General features: G+C 49.4%; 1 protein-coding gene across 1 annotated transcript in view; it reads left to right on the plus strand.

The window, feature by feature from the left end:
* Ccdc60 (coiled-coil domain containing 60) overlaps positions 1-23,603 on the plus strand; it is a 60,132-nt gene extending 36,529 nt beyond the window's left edge. The window contains exons 8-16 of the mRNA XM_036171662.1: positions 841-931; positions 4,723-4,954; positions 8,689-8,776; positions 12,530-12,601; positions 15,705-15,767; positions 16,400-16,522; positions 18,316-18,447; positions 21,164-21,353; positions 23,496-23,603. Of these exons, the coding sequence (XP_036027555.1) occupies positions 841-931; positions 4,723-4,954; positions 8,689-8,776; positions 12,530-12,601; positions 15,705-15,767; positions 16,400-16,522; positions 18,316-18,447; positions 21,164-21,353; positions 23,496-23,603 (1,099 nt within the window). The remainder of the gene's footprint in view (positions 1-840; positions 932-4,722; positions 4,955-8,688; positions 8,777-12,529; positions 12,602-15,704; positions 15,768-16,399; positions 16,523-18,315; positions 18,448-21,163; positions 21,354-23,495) is intronic.
* Positions 23,604-24,268: the final 665 nt, after the last annotated feature.

The following is a 24,268-nucleotide window of genomic DNA, read 5'->3' on the forward strand; positions in this document are numbered from 1 at the left end:
TATCCAGAAGGTTTCCAGGCCACGAGGGAAGGGTATGATGTTGTAAGTCCTGAAACTTAGTTACATGGAGGAGGAGGAGGAGGGCACTCTAATAAAAATTGTTCAAGCTTACAGCGTAAGCGACGGGCAGGGACCCATTCGAGGGAGAGGCCCGGGGAATTCTGGTCCTCTCCTCAGCTGCAGAGGGAGGTGATAATGACTCTGGCTCAAGGTGACCTGTGATGGAGAGCGATTTCCTGAGAGCCCAGAGGCATCTGGCACAGAAGATCTCAGTATCTCTGGTCAGTAAGCTGAAAACGAGTGATTTCACTCTCCCCACCCACTCCCACCCTGGCGGGGGTTGGGGGGGGGGGGTGATTGGGATGGGAGAAAATCCAGTCTCACTGCCTCTGAGATACTCAGAAGTGCTCCCCCTGGTGGTGGCGGTGATCAAGGGACAAGGCACAGGTGCAGAAAGGAAGACACTTTTTTCGCCCACCCCCAGCGTAACTGCAACCTCACCCTGGACTCTATAAAAGTGTCCAAGTCCAGAATGCAAATAAATCCAGAATATATGCAAATATTCCCCCATCCCACACAGTCCTCAGCCAGGAAAGGGTGGTATCTCTTAGCCTCAGGTAGTTTTCTCCAGCCTCACCTATGGTGAACTCCCTCCCCCTAAAAAAAATTAAAATAAAAAAATAAAAATAAAAATAAATTAAAAAAAAAACAGTAGGGAGAGAAAAATCATGCTAGAGCCCATTCAGCCTGAATTTATTGTGTTTCTTTAAGATGGGGCGGGGGTTTGTAATAAACCAAGAGTCTGCAAACCGAAAACTCATTAAGCTGTTGCTCACACAGGGACCCAGGAGGCAGCAAGAGCACAATTAAGAAGGTCAACAAGGACAAGTCCATGGGGCAGAGGTGGGATCACTTCGTCACAGCGCCCAAGGTAACCAGGAGCCCACCCTACCCTGAGAGCCCAGGCCCCAGCCAGGGAAAGGAACATGCACCCCACAGCCAGTCTCTGATGGGGAAAGGGTTATTTCTATACGTCTAGATGGTTTCCCAAGCAAAGGAAAGACCACATGCCATTGATTTTTTTTTTTTTTTTTGGTAAATTTTAATTAAAATGGTTATCTGGGGATTATAGGAAAAATGACATTTGGCCAGACACACTGGGAAGAGGAGAGAGGGAAAGGGGGGATGGGCGCCTGCTTAGTAAGATGTGACTAGAAGGAAATGGACTCACCTCACTCTATCTTTTAATCAATAGCCCCCATGTCTTTCCTCCCTCCCTCCCTCCCTCCCTCCCTCCCTCCCTCTCTCCACTCACTAGACAGGCTATTCTTCCAAGCCACATGTATATTCACTATTAAGAAGGCATTCTGAAGTCTGTTATATCTTCAACCCAAAGCTATGCCTATCCCCAAAGCCTAAGTCCATCTACTCAACAAACAGGCACCCAAATAATAGTGACAATAAGGAACAAAGCTGCTCTTCGATGGAGTATTCAGCTATGCAGCTGGGGTGTAGACAGCTCCTTGCCCTCACCCACAGAACCAATACAGTACCATGCAGTGCCCACCCCACCTACCACAGTGCCCACCCCACCTACCACATGGTTAGTGAGAAGCTCAGAGAAAGGATGTGCAAACTCACTGAAAAGTATAAAAATGGGAGCAGGCAAGAAGGCTTACAGCCAAAATGTATGCCCTGAATTTGATCTCTGGGACCTACATGGCACTTTTCGTACACACACACACACACACACACACACACACACACTCACACACCATGTGCAAGCCCTTCCCAGCACACTGACCAAAGGGCCAATCTCTCTCAGTCTTACTCCATGAAACCTTCTGGATGTCCCATAGGGCACTGTTCTTACACGGAGGGGAGGCGTTGTTGGAGCTTAGAGAGGTGAAGTGACCTGCAGGGGTCACACAGCTGGGCTAGCATTCACCTTGGGCCTGTGCTAAACACAAGGTTCTTCAGAGTCACACTCCCATTCCGAAGACCCCAAGAGCAAGAGCCTTTGTTTTCTCACACAAAGTTGCTATGGAGACACTGTGTGCCTCCTTCTCTGGAGACACACAACGCAGCAGGAGCGATGAGCCTCAGGATTTAAAAAAAAAAAAAAAAAAGGTGTCCTCCAGAATGTTCAGCACAGCCTGCTGTGGAATCCTCACACTGAATGTCCCGCAGAGCACTCGGGTCACACCCTGGTGCCAGTGTGTGGACGGTCCACTCTGGGGGTGCCAGCAGCCACTTTGGCTCCTTCCATTTTGTGACTCTGGACAAGCCCTTTCTTCTCACCTGGCCTCAGTTTACCCCTCTGTAGAGTGGAGATCTGGAAAAGATACCCTAGCCAACAGTCCCCACTGGGTTTTTGGTAGGTGTGGAACACAGCAGGGAGCAGAGAGCGGTGAAGTCTGTGGCAAAATGAAGCCCAGCCAAAGGGAAGGCTGAGAGACTCACATCACCACATGCAAACAGGAGCCCAGACAGGGTTTATTATTTTGAATGAAAGCCAAACACTTAGGTTTTGTTTTGTTTTGTTTTGTTTTTCCTATAGAAGTCTTTCAATTTGTAAAACGAAAAACAAAACAAAACAAAAAAACACCATGGGTGGCTAAATATGTCTTCCCATGGCATCTAACCCCTGCTTCTTAGAAAGCATAAGGATTCACTCATGGGAAACTTCTCCTATTAAAAAAAAAAAAAAAAAGCTAGTCCCTCCAGAGGCAGAACATGGCAGCTGGGTCACATCACTCCTGAGCAAACTGTGAAAGCCAGAAAAGGCACCTGGGGATTTCAGTCAGGGAAAGTCAGTTCGATAAAGGGCAAATGACATGCTGAAGCCCATCACATCTCCCCCAACATTTTCTTTCCAACCCGCTCAATTAATCAGAAGTGTCAGCCCTTCACTTGGGTCCCCTGGCTGGGGTGGTTAATTGAATGTTAATTAATGACAGCTTTAGGAGCACAAGATGAAATCCCAGCTCAGAGAAAATGCACCGTGGATGGCAGTTACAAAGGTCCTTTTTGTGGACACCTCAGTCCATCCCCTCCGTTCTATAAATGAGGAAGCTGAGACAGGGTGATCCAGTCCCTTGGCTCTGAGTCCAGGGCTCCTTGCAAGACCCCAGGTCGCCCCGAGACACACTCTGTTAAACCTTCAACAATGGCGTTGGTCTGAAGAGTCTTGTCTCCAGCACCAGGGACTCAGAAGGGGCTCCTGAAGCAGGAAGGGTGACCTCTGCATGTAGGTGCTGTCCCTGAGCTCTGACATCCTCTGTTCACAGGGTGGCAGGGGGGCCTGAAGTGTCCTGTCAGGCTAACAAGCTCCTGGCCCAGCTGCAAAGTCAGGACAAGGGACGCCTCCTGACGTCAGCTCTCGCTGTTGAATCCTCCCATCACCTCCATTTTGTAACCTAGGCACTGCCTTAGAGAACTGGACAAACCCAGTCCAAACTCCAGTTCCCCAGCCTCTTGCATGCCGAAGCCACCTTCTGTTTGTGCAAAATGTTGCCAGAAAACTTGGGGAAGGGAGCAAAGCAAAGGAAGAAATGGGAAGGCAAAGCCTTACCCCTCTCCTCTTCTGTGATCGCCTTTTCCCTTCCTCTGTGCAACCAAGAAATCCCTCCCCACTTGTAATGCAGAACAGTTCCGCCTATATTCAAGGTCCTAAAACATTCGGGAGGCAGAGGCAGGCCGATCTCTGAGTTCGAGGCCAGCCTGGTCTACAAAGTGAGATCCAGGAAAGGTGCAAAGCTACACAGAGAAACCCTGTCTCAAAAAAATAAATAAATAAATAAATAAATAGAAATTAGTAACACTTCTGCTTCCGTAAAGTTGGCTCCCGGAAGCAAGCCCGCTGAGTGTAAGTCTCCCCACCTGGTGTCATGGTCTCAAATCTTGGTGTGGCCTTCAGGATCCCCTCTGCTCCCTGCCGCCTTCCTTCCTAGGGCATTAAACATTAGGAGTGCCACACAAACATGACACCAATGTGAATCTCTGCAGCACTTTCATTCTGAAAGCACTCAAGAAAAATTATGTCTGGAGTGGGGAGACGGCTCCATGAGTAAGAAGGCAGGCCACACAAGCATAAGGACCCGAGTTCAAATCCCCACCACCTACTTGTGGCCCCAGCACTGTGGGGAGAGCGGTGGAGACAGGAGGATCAGTGAGAGACCCTGCCTCAAGGGAATGAGGTGGAGAATGATGGAGCACGCTCGCACGCACATGCACACACGCACACGCACGCACATGCACGCATGCACGCACGCACAAGTACCATATACATTCACACACATGAAATTTCAAATATAATCATCTCTGTTGGGTTATCGAATTGCAGCCGGGCCTGCACTGAGCTTTCCCGCGTCTCTACCATCGGCATGGCATTTTAGGTGGCATGAAGAATCACCCGTACAGGGCCAAGGGCACTTCCAGTGACACACAGAGAAAGGCATGTCTTCTGATCATCTTGGTTGGTGACGGTCAGCCGGCCGCTCCAGGTCCAGCATGTGTCCGTGATGTTTACAAGGAGCCAGGAGGAACTGAGTGTCCTTTGACCCTTCACGTGGATCTCCACGGGGATTAGAAATGCCACTTCCTCCTCCTTTCCTTCCTTCTTTGCTCCCCCCTGCTCCCTCCTTCCTCCTCTCTCCCCCTCTCCCTTCCTTTCTTCATCCACCCTTTCTGACGTCCCTCTTTTCCCTCTCTTCCCTTCAGACCAAGAAATTCAAAATCCCGGCCCTCCGCGCCAGCCGCAAACCCAGCCGGCGGGGCTCTACCCTCAGTCTGACTCGGACCAGTGGGGGTTCTTCTCCCCAGAGCAGCATGATTTCTGTGAACCCCGGCTCTGATGAGCCCCCCAGTGTAGCCACCGGCAGCAAAGACATTGAGGACACCGAGTCATGGTCCACTAAGCATGATGAGGAGACCCTCCTTAACCTCCACACCAGTAAGTCCTACCCAAGATCCCACCACTGTCCGTCTTTAGATTTACAGTCTTTGAGTCTCTCCTGCCTTACCTCCAGCCCTTCCAGCAAAGACTTGAGGTCCAAGTTCTCCACCACCTGCTTAGTTCAATGTCTGTAGGTCCTTTTCCTTGAGAGCTCTCCCCTCCCCAAAGAGGCTGGAAATAGCCCCTCACTCTGAGACATCCCCCACAGGGAAACAGCCATGATCACCATGTACCTTCTTAACACTTTAAAATGTTTTTATGTATCTCCTTTTTCCATAGAATTTTATCCTTTCCACATTTCATAAGTACAGAAATTATGATTGAGATATTTCTACCTTATTTTCCCACATTCTTCAAATTCAGTGCTTGGTTTTTCCTTAGATTTATAGATGTGGGGTTTTTTGTTTGTTTTTTGTTTTGTTTTGCTTGTTTGGGGCTATTTTTGTGTATGTGAGAGATACAACACACTCTTTATAGCCCAAGATGTCCTGTGAGCCACAATCCTCCTGCCTCAGTCTCCTGGAGGCTGGATTAAAGGTGTATTACACCACCACACACACTCGTCTTAACCATACATCGTAAAATGTACGAGCCAAGAATTTTATGCAGTTGACAGAGCACATATCTGTGTATCCATCGTCACAATCTGACTTTAAAATGTTTCCATCAACCCATCAGAAGACATGGCCATCCATTACCCCTGTCCCTCCCCAGTCTGAACCTGAGGGGCCACAAACCTACTTTTCTACACAGAGACTTGTGTTTTCACCTAGCTGTCACCTTTAGTAATTCATAATTCAATTTAGACTCCTTAGGAGTCCACTGAAAGCTATTTGGTCTTCATTTAAGCAAGAAATCCAAAACCATGAATAACATCCAAGGATAGGGAGCCCTCCGACCTCAGGAAGAGAAACTTATAACTGGATTCCGCAATTCATATCAAATATTCTCTCAGAATTTCCTGCATTGAGCAAGTATAATAAAATCAGATGTGTAGCTGGGCCTCAGTGGATAAAAGTACCATCCCTGCAAGTGCTAGGATCTGAGTTCAAATCCCCAGAACCACACAAAAGCCAGATGCTGCAATCCCAGCATCCACACAGAGAGACAAGAGACCAAGACAAGAATTCCTAGAAGCTCCTGGGCCAGCTAGCCTCACACACACAGTAGGAAACTGACAGCCATCCTGTCTCAAACCTGTGCAAGGTGAAGTCCAACATCTGAACCAGGGTCGGCCTCGGAAGAACTGGCAAAGAGTGGGTGCTGCTAAGATTCAAGGAGGTCAGAGTGGACCTGGGGTCTTGGCTTATCAGAGCCGAAAGTGTGCAAACCTCCAGAAGTGCAAGAGGGAGTCAGGACCTGTCAACAAGGGCCCAAGGAAGACCCGGAGCTCTCAAAGCCACTCTGGACAGAAAGAGAGTCAGAGATGGATTCCTCTGAATTTCTGGAAGCTTCTTCCTTCAATGCCTGTGTGTTGCACACCCGGGATGTGGAAGGAACGAGGGGATAGTGCATTGAAGGAGGAAAACAAGGAAGGTAGCAAACAAGGATGCTATGAGTAGCAAGATGACTAAGGTCAAAGGTAAAAAGGGGGCAATAGCTGTGGGTGCTGAGCTCAGTCACAGGGCTCAATCTTCCCATCACGTTGGAGTGGTATCAGCTTGGCCAGGATGGTCCACAGAGGCCTCTCTCGCCTCTGACCATTGAGCTGAGACCTGAAGACATGGGCTAGGAAGGGGTCAACATTGGACACCTTCCTAACAGTCTCTCTGCTCCTTGCCCTGCCCCCACATGTTGATCCAGAGGAAACTTTCTAGGTTAAACACTGGATACAGTGACCCCCACCACCCACCAGTTCAGCTTCTTTTCAGTGACGCCCGTGGCCTCTAAGACATCCTCTTATTCAGGATGCTTTCTTCTGGCTTAGCATTGGCTGCGACACATCTTCAGCAGCTCGACCTCTCCAGCAGACTTTCCTCTGTTCAAAGCACCATCCTACAGACTTCCTTTATCCCCTGACATCTGGGGCCCATAGAAGCTTCCTTGATCTTCAAGCCCCAATTCAAATGCATCCTCCCTTGCGAAGCCTTACCTGCCCCACCTGGGTTCTCTCTTTTCAAGTCTCTCAGTACTTTGTATCAGGTCTTACCAAGAACTTGGTTTTCGTTTACTGTTTTCATCTCATGGTTGCAAAGAGGTACTTCTTTCAGGTGACACAGAGGCCTGAAAACAGTGACTGTACAAAGATCAAAGTGTACATTTTCCTACAGATTGAGGAGACTCCTCGGGGATGGGTAAAATGACTTTCAAAAGTTCATCACGCATCTGCTTTATCCTGTCCTTTTAGTTGGCCAACCTCAATATCATTTCGTGGTCCAGAATGGCTGACAGAGCGTTAGCCATCACCCATGTTCTAGGCTTGAAGCAGAAGGCAGTAGACAAGGAAGGAAAGGGTCCACCCCCGGGTGTGCATAAGCAACCTTCTCATCAGGTCCACCACACTTCTAAAATCCCACCGTCAGGCAGGTAAATGGGCGAGCAGGTGACAGTGCCTGACACCTGTAGCTGGAGAGCTTTGCTCCAGGTCCCACTAAGCCCCAGCAGTCCGGTAGCCCACCTTACATCTCGCTCGTCATGGCTGGGGCTGGCCGGTCTCTTTCCTCTAGCCTTCACTTCCCAGAATTCTTCTCCTTTTTGTTCCACCTTCCCTATCCTTCCTGCCTGGCTACTGGCCAATCAGCACTTTATTTATTTTACCAAATCAGAGCAACACATTTGACATACAGAACATTCCACAGCAGATACCAAGTCTGATGACCTGAGTCGGATGCCCAGGGCCCGAAGGGTGGAAGGAGAGCTGATTACCCAAGATTTTCCTCTGACTTCCACATATATACACACAAGGAGAGAGAGGGAGGAGGGAGAGAGATAGGGAGGAAGAGAGAGAGAGGGGGAGAGAGAGAGAGAATTAAAACCTCTAGAACTCAGTCATAGGGCTACACTCAACTGCAAAGGATGCTGGGAAAATGATCTAGAAAATGTTACCCTTCCAGATGGAAAAAGAATAAAAGCCCCTAAGACTAAAGAGTGAAGGGGAAGGGAGATGAGACTCCTGCCCGCCTGGGTGTATTGGTCCACACCTTCAGCCTGGCACACACTGGTGTTCAGCCATGGCTGAGAAATATCTCCACCAGAGATCAGTGTCTGACGGGGGAGCCCTTCTTCAGCTGCTCCACTCTTTCCTCTCGTTAGCATCATCACCTCCACCCTGTCTGTCACAGCCTTGACAAAGGCCGACGTCAGCCCAGTGGGCAATTGATCTCAGTGCCCAGCAGAGAGAGACAGGAGGATCCCTAGGACTTTGGTGGCCAGGCAGTCTAGTCAGTCAGTGAACTCCAGGTTCAGCAACTGACTCTTGTCTCAAAAACATGGGGTAGAGATCAAAGACACCCCATATTGACCTCTGGCCCCATGCATGCCCACACATGAGTATGTACACACACACACACACACACACACACACACACACAGAGAGAGAGAGAGAGAGAGAGAGAGAGAGAGAGAGAGAGAGAACAGGTATACCACATGAAAAAATAAATCAATTTTAAAGGAGTAACACAGTTGGATGTGTAACCTGCCAGACCCTATGAACTGCCCCATCTGCCCCCCACCCCAACTCCCCGGGGCCGGGCATAGGGTTCATGCACTGTCCTGTCTCCTGTTTCCATCAGACCTGCAGAAGCTCCTGGAGATGGTCCGGGAAGACGCCCGAAGAACCATCATGAGCATGGTGGAGAATACGCAGAAGACAGCTCCCAGGTGTGTTTCTTCAATTCCTTGGGCAGTTGAAGGATGTCAGTCAAATGGCCACGACAGCCACAATAGCAACCACCCACTATCGACCCAAACAGTGAGCTGTGCGCTTTGCATGTGGGTAACTACCCTGGATTCCCACAGCAACCCCTAGAGGTGGACACTACCACTTTAATATTTACAAACAAGGGGCAAGAGGCCACATGACTTGCTAACGGCTACACAGCTGGTGGACAGTGACTCAAATTACTTAAATCTAGATCTTTGTAATTCCTTGACATGCCACCACTCTGTCTGTCCGGGACCCTGCGGGCTGTTATAAACGATGTGCTCAAGGGAGAACTTGGAAACCTAAGATTTGGGGTCTTTATATAAAATAATGCTGCTGTCAATGTTGGCCAGAGAAGCAGGGGGCAGTAGCTAATACCGAGGCTCAGAGCTGGTCAAAGTGATGAGCACAAGTGACTGTACTTTGGCTTGCTCGAGGCTAAGCGGGATGTGTCTATCAACACCCCACAAGGCTCGTGGAAGATTGCAAAAGAGGGGTTGGAAGGAGTGTAAGAGCTGGAGGGTGGTGAGGGGCGCCCTGGGATGCCGTCCTCAGGATATGGCATGGCTATTGCTTTCACAAACATACTGCAGCTATGGTGACATGCATAAGATCTGAACAAGATCAAGTCATTGCGCCGGGCGGTGGCAGCATTCGCCTTTAATCCCAGCACTTGTGAGGCAGAGGCAGGCGGATCTCTGTGAGTTCGAGGCCAGCCTGGTCTACAGAGTGAGTTCCAGGACAGGCACCAAAACTACACAGAGAAACCCTGTCTGGGGTGGGGGGGAAGGATTAGTAATATTCTAACAGGCAGCAAGAATTGGACTCAGTGTGTTAGAGTGGGGGAAGGCCTGCCTATCAAAGGTGATGGACACATGGGGGTGGAGGGGGGGGGGGAGAATATTCAGGCAGTCACATGCAGTCACAGTCAGAAGTAGAGCACAGCACCATCAGGGAGCAGGACACAGCCAAAATGGGATAGAGAAAACCATACATTGGTGAGGGATTTCAAAGCCCTCACCTGGAGGATTGGTAGTCTTGCCCTAAAAGTGTGGGCATCCTTGGATGCTCCAAGCAGCAACCAGAACAACTGGCTCATAAGAGGGTAGTGTTGAACTTAAACCTGTCTTCTGGTGAGACGCCCTGCCCATGGACTTGTGGCCTCTACAAATGTTCCAAAGAGCACGCAGGACAGAGTAGAGTTCCCCCTCTCCAGTGTAAATTCCTCCGAGCAAGGAAATTACTTACAGAAAATAAATGAAGCCCACGAAGAGGTTTATCATGAGCCTCGGCCTACTGGGACACCAGCTGTGACTTATTGGTCATTGTTAGTGCTGTGATTACCCTTCTCCCAACGTGTTCGGATCCATCACACCCCACCTCTGTCTGCTAATGATGAATCTGTCCACTGCAGCCTCGACTCAGACCCACCACCTAAGGTGGCACTTGGAGGCATTCTGAGACCTTGTTGGCCCAGAAGGCGCTTGCCCGGTCAGCGTCCGTGACAGATAAAGGCGACAAACTTAAAGGCTTGAGCTTGAGTCAAGTTGACAGAGATGCAAAGCCTGATACTCTGAGGACAGAGACATCTGTCCAAATGAGATCGTGGAGCACCGTGGCACGGCACTGGAATCTCCAACCCATCACTCGATTCCTGTGTGATACTGGGCACATTGCTTCACCCAGTCTGTTGCAACACTGTAAAAACGAAGCACCTTAGCAACTTACCCAAAATGGTTATAACGAGAATTAAGTCATACTGTTCTGGTAAAGTCCTAGGAATGTTCTGCAAGTTATGGCTCTCTCAGTGAGTCGGTAGAGCATTTCAGGATATATAGCACATTTACTTACATACCAGCTCCTTCCCCCGCACACAGTCAGCAACCAATCGATGCAGTGGTAGTGGTGGGGGTAGTCGTGACTTCTGTCCTTTGTAAGGAGCCACAGGTCCTACTTCACTTTCCATTGCTGTGGTGACACGTTGACCAAAATCAAGTTGGGGAGGAAAGGGGGTCATCTCAGCTTACAACCCCAGCCCACACAGCCCCACACTGAGAGAAGTCAGGGCAGGAGCCTGGAGGCAGAAACTGAAGAAGAGGCCAAGGAAGAATGCTACTTACTGGCTTGCTCCCCATGGATTACCTGCTTCGCTTTCTTATAGAACCCAGGACCATCCGCCTAGGGGATGGCACCACCCACAGTGGGCTTGCTCTCTCCCACATCAGTCGTTAATCAATAAAATTCCCTTCAGACACGCCTACAGGACAATCTTATGGAGGCATTTTCTTCCCAAATGCTCTAAGCTCTTAAAAAAAAACAACAACAACAAAAAAAAAAACCTACTGAGCAAGCACAGCCCACCTCACAGATGGAGAACATCCATGTTGACTTCCATATGGTTTCTAAACCCTTGGCTCTGGGGAACCTTGTCATGTGTGAGCTCTGCATTCAGTTCAGAGATAAGTCTCCCTTCCTCGTTAATTCTTTCTAGGAAAAAATGAAATCTCCCCAGTTCGGTAGAGCATCGGATACTGAAGCTTATGTGAGACCAATGGGGATAGGAAAGAGCTAACTTCCCTCATTCCACACACCACACCAGCTCACACTGAGGTCAACTGACAGGCTGAGAGGTTGATGGAGGCCTCTGAAACCCAACCCCAGCCAACCCTCAGCCTCAAGGCTGCAGGAAGAAGGCTCCTCTGTGAAATGTAGTAATGCTTCAGACAGGATGCTGGGGATGAGAACTGGTGTGTTTGTGAAGATGCCAGTGTCTAGACCTCACCTCAGACCCACCAAGGCAGAACCTCCAGAGCAGCCCTGGCATCTAGTAAGCACCTCAAGTGGGCACTGTCTCAGAGTCTGAGAAACAACTGCTGTGTGTAGACTTCCATGGAGCATGAAGTTCCGGGTTTCTGTGTGGAACCTGATGGGGGAGGGGGTAATTCTAGGAGTACTGTAATTCTAGAGGTGTGAAATTGTAGATGAATCTGAAGCCCTAGATAAGGATGTCTTTCTAGGTGAGTGTGGAATTCCTAATTCCCCATTTTTCTGTATACGTATGTAATCATTGTTGTATAGGTGAAATTCTAGGTGTATTTTTTTTCTTTTTCTTTTGCTTTTTTTCTTTTTCCTTTTCTTTCAAGACAGGGTTTCTCCATGTAGTCTTGGTGCCTGTCCTGGAACTCACTCTGTAGACCAGGCTGGCCTCAAACTCACAGAGATCTGCCTAGCTCTGCCTCACGAGTGCTGGAATTAAAGGCATGCACCACCACCGCCCGGCTCTAGGTGTATTTTTAATTCCAAAAATGTGTATATAATTGTGGTGTGTGTGTGTGTGTGTGTGTGTGTGTGTGTGTGTGTGTGTAATTAAATTGTGAGTTTCTGAGTTAGGTGCAATCCTATAGTATCTACAGTGATTCTGGGGTTCTGCAGTTCTCCAGAGGAGGTAGATCATCCTGGCGTTTGTCCGTGTGTGTGATTCTGAAAAAGTGGGGAGTTCTAAATGCAGTTTCTGAGCACAACTTAGCCCAGCACAGCCAAGTCTCTGAACATGTGGCCAGAATCAGTGTACTCAGCAGACTTCCCAGCTGTTCCCTACTGCGGCTCTGTAGCTCACTCTGTGGGGAGGCAACTGGTCCCAGCATAGACACCCACTGCCGGAGGGGCACCTGGCATCTGACACTTTGTTACAAAACTCCCTTGCTTTGCAGCCTCATGTCTGTAGTCAAGCAAGCCAAGAGCGATTCTGCTGTTAAGGAGTGGCAGACCACCCACAAATCCAGGTAGGAAATTCTGAAGCCTATAGCAGGTGGATGCAGGGTGGAGAGGCAGGGAACCTGGCCCTGGCCCAGGGCCACCACACAGATGCTAAGGAGAGAAGGTCTGGGAAGGGCATCTCTCCTGTCTTTTGACAACACTGCAAACAAGCTCCATTTGCTGCTGGGCTGGCAGCCAGTACCCAGATACTTCTCCTCGACATGTATATTACATGCTTTTCACTAAACTCTCCCCTCCGTGAAGAAACACAGTCAGGAGAGCATGGCCCAGGACCCCCTTCTCTTCTATTGTGAAATCCAATTCCATTTGGCCTGTTTGAGATCTGCCGGGTGATACTGTGGGGCACATATGCCCGAGCCTGGAGGACTTTACTCTGAATTAACTTCACTCCTTCCCTTTGAGTAGTCTGTCTCATGGCATGGAGTTGGTCCCCTGATTCTTCCAAGGTCCCCTCTGAGGGCCAGGAGCTGTGCCAGGCCCGGAAGCATCAATAAGCAAATGAAACAAATACACTGTGCATTCATACATCTGACTGGAACATCTTGTGCTTTGGGCCCTTAGATAGTCCAAGGAAGCACATGGATGCCTTTCAGAAGGATGTTATAAATGCATGTGATAAATTACGAGGATTCTGAAGGCATCTACGGTAATAAGTTACTGGATTACTTCCCAATTTGAAGTATAATCTTCTAGAAGCTTAATGATGCATTACAGAGTAAGACCTCACGGTAGGGCTAACAAACACTGTGACTTTGGATTAGCACTGAGTGTCAATGATTCTTGAGACTCTCTCCCATACCTGTCATGTGATATGTAAATGCCCACTGTTTCCATCTCAGTTAAAGACTAGTTAAAATAGAGATAGTTTTTTTCTCTATATGCCTCCATGGGCCTCCTGAATTCTCCCCATTTTCGATAACTGATAATGTAGTAAGCGTTCCTCGGTTAACCCCATGGTTGGCTGTACAACTGTGGCTATGAAAAGTCCTCTGGAGAAAACGGATGGAAGGATGGGCGTATGCTTGCCAGCGAGGCTCTAACCTGGGCAGGGTACAGTATTTCACCTGAGACCTGCTGAACAAAGACAAGCCAGCCAGCCTCCCTGTGGGGAGCAAAATCTAAGAACGGGGGTCAAGCAGAGGGAACAAGCCATGCCAAGGGTCTGAGCTTGGAGGCCCTGAGCAAAGACCTCTGTGAGGACCAGGGCAGCGAGGCCGAGGAAGACAAAGGGGGCTTTGTAGCCCACCAACTGATGACACAGCATCCCTCACCTCCCACCTCCTCTCTGAGGAGACAGCAGCCTACAGGAGAAAGGCTGAACCAGCATGGTCTCCTCATGATTCATCTGTAGCGGTCAGGGCAGCTGGTTGGAATCTGGTCCTGTCTGTCTGCCTATATATTATTACTGGGACCCTGCACCCTCTCCAGGTGATAACACTCTTCCCCTCACCTCCAAGGCCCCAAACCTCCAGGTCCAATCCCAGACGTTTCTAGAAAACAGCAGCAAATGCCAGGGCCTGAGAAACGGCCAAGTCACCAAAGCTGTGAAGCTGGAAAGGAAGTAAGCCAACCATCCTAGGAACAGCGGCCTTACCCCCAGACCCCACAGAGAAAGTGGCCAAGTCCGCTGTTGGGTTATTCGGGAGAAACGGGGGAGACAGGGATGTCAAGCAGCACTAATGAAGGAAGCGTCTCAGTGTGCCAGGTGTGGTTGACCCACACCTTTGATCCCAATACTCAGGAAGTAGAGGTGGGCAAGTATCTGTGAGCTCAAGGCTAGCCCGGTCTACACAGGGAGTTCCAAGCCAGCCAGAGCAACATAGTAAGATTCCGTCTCAAAAATGGAGCTCAGGGATAGGGACATGGTTCAGGTGGTAAAAAGTGCTTGCCATGCAAGCATGAAGACCTGAGTCTGGATCCCCAGGACCCACATTAAAAGCGGGGTGTGGCAGCATGTATCTGTAACACACACACACACACACACACACACACACACACACACACACACAGTGATATTCAGGTGTCCTGGGAGGAAGGCAGAAAGGCATCAGGGAGTGTTGGATCTGATCTGGAGTGATAATCTACTCGTGGAAGCTGGCCTAGCTAGAACCACGGGGTGGAACAGCCGTACAAAGGATCTAATTGGTCTGGCACCTAGAAAGAGTCCAAGGATGTGATAAGTTGAGTGGTCCAGAGGAGGCGTGACAACCAGGCTGGACTCTGAATCTAGACTCTGGACTCTCAACTGAGGCACCCGGGTCTTTAGTTCAGGGGTAGATTGGTCAGAGTTCTCTAGGAACGGAACTGACGGGAAGAATCTATAGATACTGAAGGGGAGTTCATTAGAACGGCTTAAGATTGGGGCAGTCCAGGAACGGCTGTCTCCCTAAGGGAAGGCCAAGAACCCTAGCACTTGTTCAATCTAGGGGGCTGGATGTCTCAGCTGGCCTTCAGTCTGTGCTGGAATCCTGGAGGAGTGGGTCCTGACAGCAGTGAAGGAATGCCTCAGCGGCAGGACAGACAGACAGACAGACGTGCCAGCGAGAGTGAGGGCAAGCGTCCTCCTTCCATTTCCTTCCACGTGCAACGGCACCAGAAGGTGTGGCCCGCCTCAGATGATGAAGACGTAGCGTGGGTCTTCCCACCTTAAGTGACCTCACAAGTGTGCCCAGCCGCTGGATTTTAGTCCTGTCCAGGTGTAGTCAAGTTGACAGCCGAGGTTAGCCATCGCAGGGACCCGGCTTAGGAAATGGCAGTCACAGCACCAAACGTCACTTGGAGAGGAAGACTCCGCCATCCCCTTTCCAGCATGCACCTGTCCCTATTGAAGCACGTGATCCCGACACTACGCTGAGGTCAAAGTTGAAGAGTCTGAGGATGCAGTACTCACTGCGGACCATGAGACCAAAGAACAGTAGAGATGGCAGGAGAGGGACAAGGGGGGACACTCCGGGCAGAAAGCAGGGCAGGAGAAAGGCCCAGGCTTGGAGATGATGTGCACTGAGCCCTGGTGCCGGAATCCTGGGGGACTAGCACATGCCAGGGGAGGGAGGGGCTCAGAGCGACCTCGTATGAAAAACAACCAGAAGTTGTCCCTTGGTGTTACAGTGAGAGATCCAGCACTACAAGCGGAGAAAGCCACACCCTGGTGACCCAGAAGAAGTCAAAGGGGTAAGCCAGGTGGGGAAGCTGACATCGTGGGCAAGAGGCGGGCCTCACCATGGTAACCGCATCCTTTGTCTCCCAGGGGTAGGGGAAAAGCTCAGTGCAGACCAGACTCCCCGAAGCCAAACACAGGAAAGAGGGACGAGGAGGGTCCCACACACCAGATAGTGGGCAGCCCTGCGGAATACAACACGAAATCCCTCTGCAGCACCAAGCACCATGGGCCGCACCCTACATTCCTGGCCTTGTTTATCCCCCAAGTCCAACCCTGCCAGGCAGGAGCGTTGTCTCATTTTACAGAGTCACGGGCTGAGAGTCGGCCGCAAGCCGTGTCCCAATCAGAGCCACACAGCTGAGAAGGGGTGAAGCTGGAGTTGGAGGCCCACTGTCCTCGACATTTGCTGGGATCCAGTGGAAGTCCCCTCACTGGGGCTCATGGATAAGGCCTGAGCTACCACCTATTCTTCCAGCCTCCAGAGAGGATGCCGGGGGAGGCTCCTCCTGAAAACAGGGAGCCCAGTTAGACACTAGCAGTTCCCACTGCGCGGCATCCTGGGCTCAGGGAGGCCAGTGGGACCCATGAGGCTACCAGCAGTGTCCACTGGCCCCCACCCCCCAGTGGTTTCTCTTGTCCACAGCCGTGCCAACCGTGACATCGTCCATTGCAAGAGTGGGGTGTGTAGCATTCTGCGGGCCAAGTTTTACAGCGTAGCCCAGGAGGCCGGCTTCTGCCTACAAGACAAGCTGGAGATCCTCATGAAGTAAGGGCACACACATGCCTGGCTCGCTGCCAGGACATGGACCTGGTTACCTACTGCATGTTCAGCATGTGTGTCCAGTGCTGGGGCTGGAGTAGTAACAAAGGGAGACGTCTTCCCTGACCTTTGTGGGGGGGGGGGGGGGGGGAGGGGGGCTCACTCTGCCCCCCTGAGAAACAGAAATGAAACCACTGCATCTACAGAGACACACAATTTAGAATCATCTCATTTGGGAAGAAAACGGGTGTTTATGTCAGAGGAGGATGGAAGGAAGGGAGGAGAAAAACAGCGAAGGAGAAAGAGGGAGGGAGAATCCAGAGGGGGTGAGGAGGAAGATGAGGAGGAGGAGGAAGAGGAAGAGGAGGAGAGAGAGGAGAAGCAGGAGATGAAGAGGAGGGTGAAGTGAAGGGGGTGGGTCCCGATTCAGGTTGGGCAATCAGGAAGTCCTCTCTAAGGAGGTGGCTTTAGCATGACCACGAAGGGAGCAGAGGAACCCAGAAGAGAAGAAACTAGGAAGAGAAGTGTTTCCGGTGGAGGTACCTGGGCACTCGGATAGGAGCAAGGGGCAGCGACACCCATATGACCCACAGTCAGGATGTGTCTGTGTGGTTCAACAGGAAGAGGCCCCCAGGAGCCGCCTCCTCCATACTACAGCCCATCCCCTAAGGTGACCACGTGCCCCAGGGAACTCACCCATCCCATCAGGTGACCCTTTACACTCCCTTTCCTGCTCAGAGCTCACCATCTAGAGGGACAGGCGAGTACACAAGAATCTGCCACACAGGGCAGTGAGGGCCAGCAATGATGGGGAAGAGCAGAGGGCTAAGGGAACACAGGGAGCTGGTGTCCCTCCTGACCTGGGAAAGCCACCTGAACATCTGCATGAAGGAGACATTCTCGGGTTAATGAAAGGCAGTGCCAACTTCAGGGTACCGTGTTAGACTCCACCGCTGAGCTAAGAGCTTTGCAGTTATACACCATTTATGGTGCCCAACAACCCCACAGGTGAGGGCTTTATTTAGACCCCCTACAGATGCCCCAAGTACTCTCAGAGAGGTCTCGTACCAAAGGCCTTGAACACGACAATACCAATAAAGGTGGAATCCAAACCCAGAGAATCTGGCTAGGAAATTAAGAGGGGTAGGCACTCCAAGAAAAAGCAAAGTCCCAGAGGGTCAAAAAGGAATTGCCAGGTGTCCTCTGTGGCTGGCTCTCGTGATGCTTGCGAGGAGATCAGGATGCTAGACAGATCACAAAGCCTACCACCTCCTAGTATAGGGATAACACTTTGTCCCAAAGACTCTGATTGTGAGGAAGAGGCATACAATTCTAGGCGTGATGATGCAGTTGGAAAGCGTAGAAACTGGGCAATCTGGGACCTTAAGGAATGAATTATTCTAAGTTCTTTATTCTAAGTGAGATGCAAAGCATTGGGCGCTGGGCATGGGACATTAGGCGTGGGCATAATCACAACATGAACTCTCTTTGGAGAGAGGGTGTGTGTGCAAAATGATGAGACTGAGGAAGAGAACATGAGTTTAGCACCCACCGTGTGCCCAGCAGTACGCTCAGTGCTCTGCACACAGAATTTAATTGTCATCACTGAGAGGAGGCAAGATCACTTTCGGCACATTGGAGAGAGCGACGGTCCGGAGAGCCTAGTAATAATTTACAACTTACGAGCTCCATAGAAGAAAAAGTGGTGGGTGGCATCTGTAAGAGCTCACCCATAGCCAGAGGAGGGGTAGCGTTCTGTGCCTCTGATTTCTCTCCCCCTCCTTCACACCACATCACAGGCGCCAAGAAGAACGGGGTATCCAGAAGTTCCACTCCTTTATTCTTACGTCGACTTTCCAAAAGGATTTATCAAAGATGAGGCACCGGGTCTCGATGGTGAAGGGGGACGCAGAAGAGATTGCGGACCACTGGTAAGACCCCGAGGACCAGGCACGATGGTCCCTTAGCGTTACCTCATGGTCCGTTCCAGGGTTCTTCAGTCGCCTGGAGGCACTAACTCACAACTACCATCAGCCTCCACTCAGGTCCCCCAGGTCAAACTGCAATCAGGGAAGAACCTCCTAGTTTCAGAACCATGTGTCATGAAACCTGTCCTGGTCTTCATAGTTACCTCATTTGGGGGCCAGACTTAGTAATAAGGAGAGCTCACTTGCCACCACCCTCACCCACCCCCCCCCCCCCCCCCCCCCCCACCCCACACTGAAGAGTGATACCAAACCTGTCAATCAAATGGCTGCAGAGTCTGAGTTCTCTGAGGTTATCACTGTATACTCCTGGGAACATTGTGCCCCAGCATGTAGAAGAGGGTGGATAGCAACATGGTGAGGGCTGGGGTCTGCTGCCTGGCAGGGTGATGGCACTGGGTATTTTAAAATGGACGGAAGGGGGGTACTGAGCCTCTATGGAGAAGTGATGAATGCTTGGTGGATGTACTGACACTATATTGCACACGAGTGCATCCTCATTGGGACATTACACACTGCATACATGTGCTGACACTTGCTGGGTGTGGAGCCACACTGCTTTAATCCCAGCACTCAGAAGGCAGAGGCAAGGGGACCTCTACGAGTTCCAGGCCAGTCTGGTCTCCACGGTAAGTTCCAGGCTAACCAAGGCTACACAGTGAGACTCTATGACTCAAGACTCACAGTGAGACAAAAGAATAAATAAAAAAGTCCCGATGTGTGACACAAGTACCCTAGAAATAGGTTCAGTGATTATGTCAATTAAAACAAGATTTTTAAAACTTTAAAGGAAATGCTGGCCTACCTAAAGGGAGAGGTGGTTTATAACCCAGCCTCTTTGGGAAGGAAAGTGGAAGGGTAATAAGCTAACTCACACGATGATATTAGAGTGGGAATTTAGTGTTGAGCCTCTCCCGGTGGGACTCAGCCAGCGTCTCTAATGATGGAGCTTTCGGTGTCCTCATGGAGAAACAAGGGCCCTCCATAGCATCACTAAAATCAAGTCAAATGAACCACAGCCTGCCAGCAAAGGTGCTCAGCTGGGCCCTTCCTTCAGCCGGTTTCTCATCCACTCTTTCCGATAATAACTAATGAACACCTACTATTTGTTGGACCCAGGTAGTTCAGCATCATGTGCTGAGTAACTCAGGCAAAGTTTATGTTTGCATGGGATTCATGCTATGCAAAGACACAGGAACAAATATATAAATGCATGCCGTAAGTACAAGGTGAGTGAGTGCCCAGGAATGTTTGGTGGGTGAAGCTATTCTTCAAGATCTTCTACAAGGGTACAAGCACTTTTCATCACCACCATACATTATGTCATAATTCTATAATTGAATTGTTATCTTATTACTACTAATTAGTACATATGTATGGTGATATTGTGTCCCCAATATATTGTGCACCTTAATAAACTTATCTGGGGTCAGAGAACAGAACAGCCGCTAGGTAGACATAGAGGCCAGAAAATGGTGGCACACACACCTTTAACCTTAGCATTCTAAAGACAGAGATCCATCCAGATCTCTGTGAGTTCAAAGCCACACTGGAAACAGCCAGGCATGGTGACACACACCTTTAATCCCAGGAAGTGATGGCAGGAAGCAGAAAGGTATATAAGGTATGAAAACCAGGAACTAGAGCCTGGTTGGTTAAGCTTTTAGGCCTTTGAGCAACAGTTCAGCTGAGATCCATTTGGATGAGGACACAGAGGCTTCCAGTCTGAGGAAACTGGATCAGCTGAGGAACTGGCAAGGTGAGGTTAGCTGTGGCTGGTCCTGTTTCTCTGATCTTTTGGTGTTCACCCCAATACCTGGCTCTGGGTTTGTTTTTACTAATAAGACATTTTAAGATTCATGCTATACATATGAGAAAGAGGAGAAAGAGAAAGAGGGGGGCACATACAGAGTTAAGGGAACAACTTCACGGATTCTGTTCTCTCCTTCCATCTTTTTATTGGGCTCCAGGGTTCGAACTCGGGTTGTCAGGCATGTGTGACAAGCACTCTGCCCGAGAGCACTTTCTAAGCACATGCCACCATTTGTCTTAAGTAAACCCTGACCACATTTGAAGCATGCTCTAGATCTAAGGTAGGTTAGCAGGTTAGACAGAGATAGGTTAGAACCCAACTAAGATGGGTTAGTCTCCAACCCCATCATTCAACCATGCAGTCCCAGCGGTAACAAGAGACACACAGCCTTTCAACTGAGCTTATTATCATGGAGATAGAAAACGCGCAGCCCATCATCTCTATCTTCATCAATGCCACCATCATCATTGATTGCCCCAGCCACTGTCATCTAGAAAACACCCACAGATGTGTCCACATCCACCCTGGCATGGTTAAAAGTCAGAAGAGAATCTCAAATACCCACCCACCCCCCATTTTGTTTTCTGGATTTTCATGCTATCTGCTTTACAAAACGTTGTTCTGTGAATGCAGCCTTTTAAAGAATGACCTTTCTTTGTTTGCCAGTGAAACAGAAGCTGGCCACCTTTAAAAACAAATACCTCGTGTATGACCCTACAAAAACTGGGTATTGAGGACAGGGTCCCCACATAGAGGCTCGTGATGTCCTCAAGACATCCCAAGAGTAGAAAGGGTCAAGATCCCCATCCCAGGGCTTCCCTAACTGGCTCTCTCCTCTTGGACTTGAAGGTATTTTGATCTGTTGTCCAAACTCCCTGAGGATCTGAAGAACTTCCGGCCTGCAAAAAAGATCCTGGCAAAACTGCAGAAATTTGGAGAGAACCTAGACCTGAGGATCCGGCCGCATGTCCTCCTGAAGGTGCTCCAGGACCTGCGGATCTGGGAGCTGTGCTCCCCAGACATTGCGGTAGCCATTGAGGTAATGACCATTCCCCACGCCCCTCACAGTGCCCCAGGTGCCCTCATCCAGGCATCTGTCAACATCCAGGCGTTGCTGAGGTGCAGTGGTCCCAACCGCCACAAAACACAAAAACCCTGCCGCCCTCTGAAGCTCTTACTCTAATTGCAGAGAGTGTCATGTGGCCTTGGTCACTGGAGTCCATGTAAGCCTACTCCCTGGAGACTAGGAGGCTTGGAGGGGACATAAGTGGGTTAATCTTCTAAATGAATATCTCAAAGCGTGCTCCTGAAACTGCAGTTGGTTCCTGGGCCAGCGGTGTGGCCCTCACTGCCTGCTTGTGGGGAATGCGAAACCTGAGGCACCAAATTTGCCAATACAGAGTTGACATCTTAATGAGGTCCCAGGTGTGTCAGATGCATGGTGACACTGAGGAGCTCTGGTTTAAATTCTGGAGGACTTAGCTAACCAGGGCACATGGGAAAGGTAAGGTTTAATCTTGGGCTTGAATGGTGAGAAGTCAGCATCACGAAAAGAAGGCAAAAGCGCAGAGTGAGGAGATAACACAGCCTGACTTGTTGCAGGGACATATTGCAAGTCATTGGGTGTGGCAGAGAGTGGTCAAGCAGGTGCACAGGGCGAGATCAGAAGTGGTGGAGGAGGTGGCCCTGTGGACCAGCTCGGATGCCCAGACTCGACTCTGGTCACCAAAGGGAAACCTCTGACAGACCAGACAGAACTAGTTTGAGGGTGGCCGTCCATCTCCACACCTGCCCCCGCCCACCAGTTACTGAGGTGCGTGGAAGGGTGCTCTTCCTGAGTGCTGAAGAGGGGGAGCCATGTAAACTCCCCCCTGCCCAACAGTGAGCCCCCAGACTTGGGGACCGACGCTTAGCACGCTCCTCATGAGGAGAACGTCACAGATGGCCTGACAGCAGGAGCCCACATGAAACACTGGGTTCTGTGTGTCGCCCACCCTTTCCTGGAGCTCGAAGTCAAACATTTTAAGGACACGTGACATTATAAGAGCTCCTCATGCCACTTGTAGGGAAGTGGACATGACATTGTTATACTAAGCTTGAAAGGCCAGACTACCAGACTTCCTCTTTACACACACACACACACACACACACACACACACACACACACACACGACACGAAAACCTAAGGGGACTAGTAAGAATGGGGACAGGAGAGCGTACCTGGGGATGGATATTGTCAATGAACTTGATCTTCTTGAACGGTTAGGAACTCATTACAATTTTAAGCTCATCTTGTTGCCAAGTCCCCCAAGAAAGTTTGAAGAGAGGAAGAAAACCCAGCTGGATACATTTCTATTCCTGCTCTTTTGACTTCTTAATATCTTAAGGGCCAGAGAGATTGCTCAGTAGTTGTCCTGTCCTGTCCGATCCAATTGAGGAATGAATGCTGTTGCTGGGCACGATAAAGGAAATCAATGGTCCAGACAGGAACCTGCTCGATGGTTGGTGAAAGGTCCCCGTCAATGACTGCCCCCAACTACCCGTTGCCTTGTCCCCACTCCTGCACTGGACATTCACTAGAAGGTCCTGGGCCAAATGCATCGTCTCCGCTGCTTTAAGACCTGTTTGGAATTCAAATAAGAACATCACTCAAAGGGCTGGAGAGGTGGCTCAGTTAAGATCACTGGCTGCTCTTGCCAAGGGCCTGGGTTCAGTTTCCAGGCCCCATATGGCCATCCACAACCACTTATCACTCTAGATCCAGGGAATTTGATGCCCTCTTCTGGCCTCCACAGGCACATACATATACTCATACATATAAAATAAAATAATAATTTTTTTAAAAAAGAATTTTTCTTCTAAAAATATCATTTCCATAGTATAAAATAAACATCAAGTGATTAGTCATCATCAAGCATGCAAATCAAGAAATGTGCATCAAAAATGGTATATAACAGAACCACATTTATTTATGAATGTATTCCAATGTCCAATGATAAATGTCAACAATGCAAAAATCTCAATTATTTTTGCACCAACTTAAATATGAATGTCCGAATCATCGGGGCACCCTGGATATCAATCACAAAGTCTTCTGGAATGCCAAGAGAGGTTGGCAGAGGGGCAGGCTAGTTCAGCTTTCAAACCAGACTCTGAGAGTAACACTGTGTTTACCCCACAGTTCGTGAGAGAACACATCATCCATATGCCACAAGAAGATTACATCAACTGGCTCCAGACCCGGGTCAACATGCCCATCCGGCAGTACATCACCCCAACATGTACCTGAGTCCAGCCTGTGCTATCACATGGACACACATCGTGGAGCAGTGAGGTCACCTGAAGACACTTCTAAAAATATGTTAGTCTGAGATGATGGTTCCATGTGTCTCTCCCCCTCCTCCCCCACCAGGTTCCCTGTCTCTGCTCACTGTTCAACCTTGACTCTGCCAACTCTTCCAGACTCCCTCACCATACCCCTTTCCTAAAAATCCTATATAATAAAATTGAGTTGGATGTTTAACAACTGCCCAAGGAAGAGTTCAAGCTATGGCATTTGGGGGTGGCAGTCATATCTTAGGAGAACAAGTTATCACTTGCTGAGTTTTTGCATCGACAGCCCAGGGCTATATCATATAAGTATTTATATTAGCATATAATATGAGTTTCTTGAGTAGATACTAATGGTGTACCTATTCCATACCAGTGGAGCTAGAATGTAATTTTCAATATACATATATGGTTTGGGATGGATGGACAAATGGATGAATAAATGAATGGATAGAGAGCTGGATGAATAAATGAATGAATGGCTGGATGGATAAATGGATAGGTAGATTATAGATGGGTGGATGGATGGATGGATGGATTGATGTGTAGAATATGTATGTATGTATGTATGTATGTATATGTGTATGTGTATGTGTATGTATAGCTTGATGAATTACAGATGGA

Source organism: Onychomys torridus, chromosome 22, assembly GCF_903995425.1.
Source record: "Onychomys torridus chromosome 22, mOncTor1.1, whole genome shotgun sequence".
Classification (NCBI taxonomy): domain Eukaryota; kingdom Metazoa; phylum Chordata; class Mammalia; order Rodentia; family Cricetidae; genus Onychomys; species Onychomys torridus.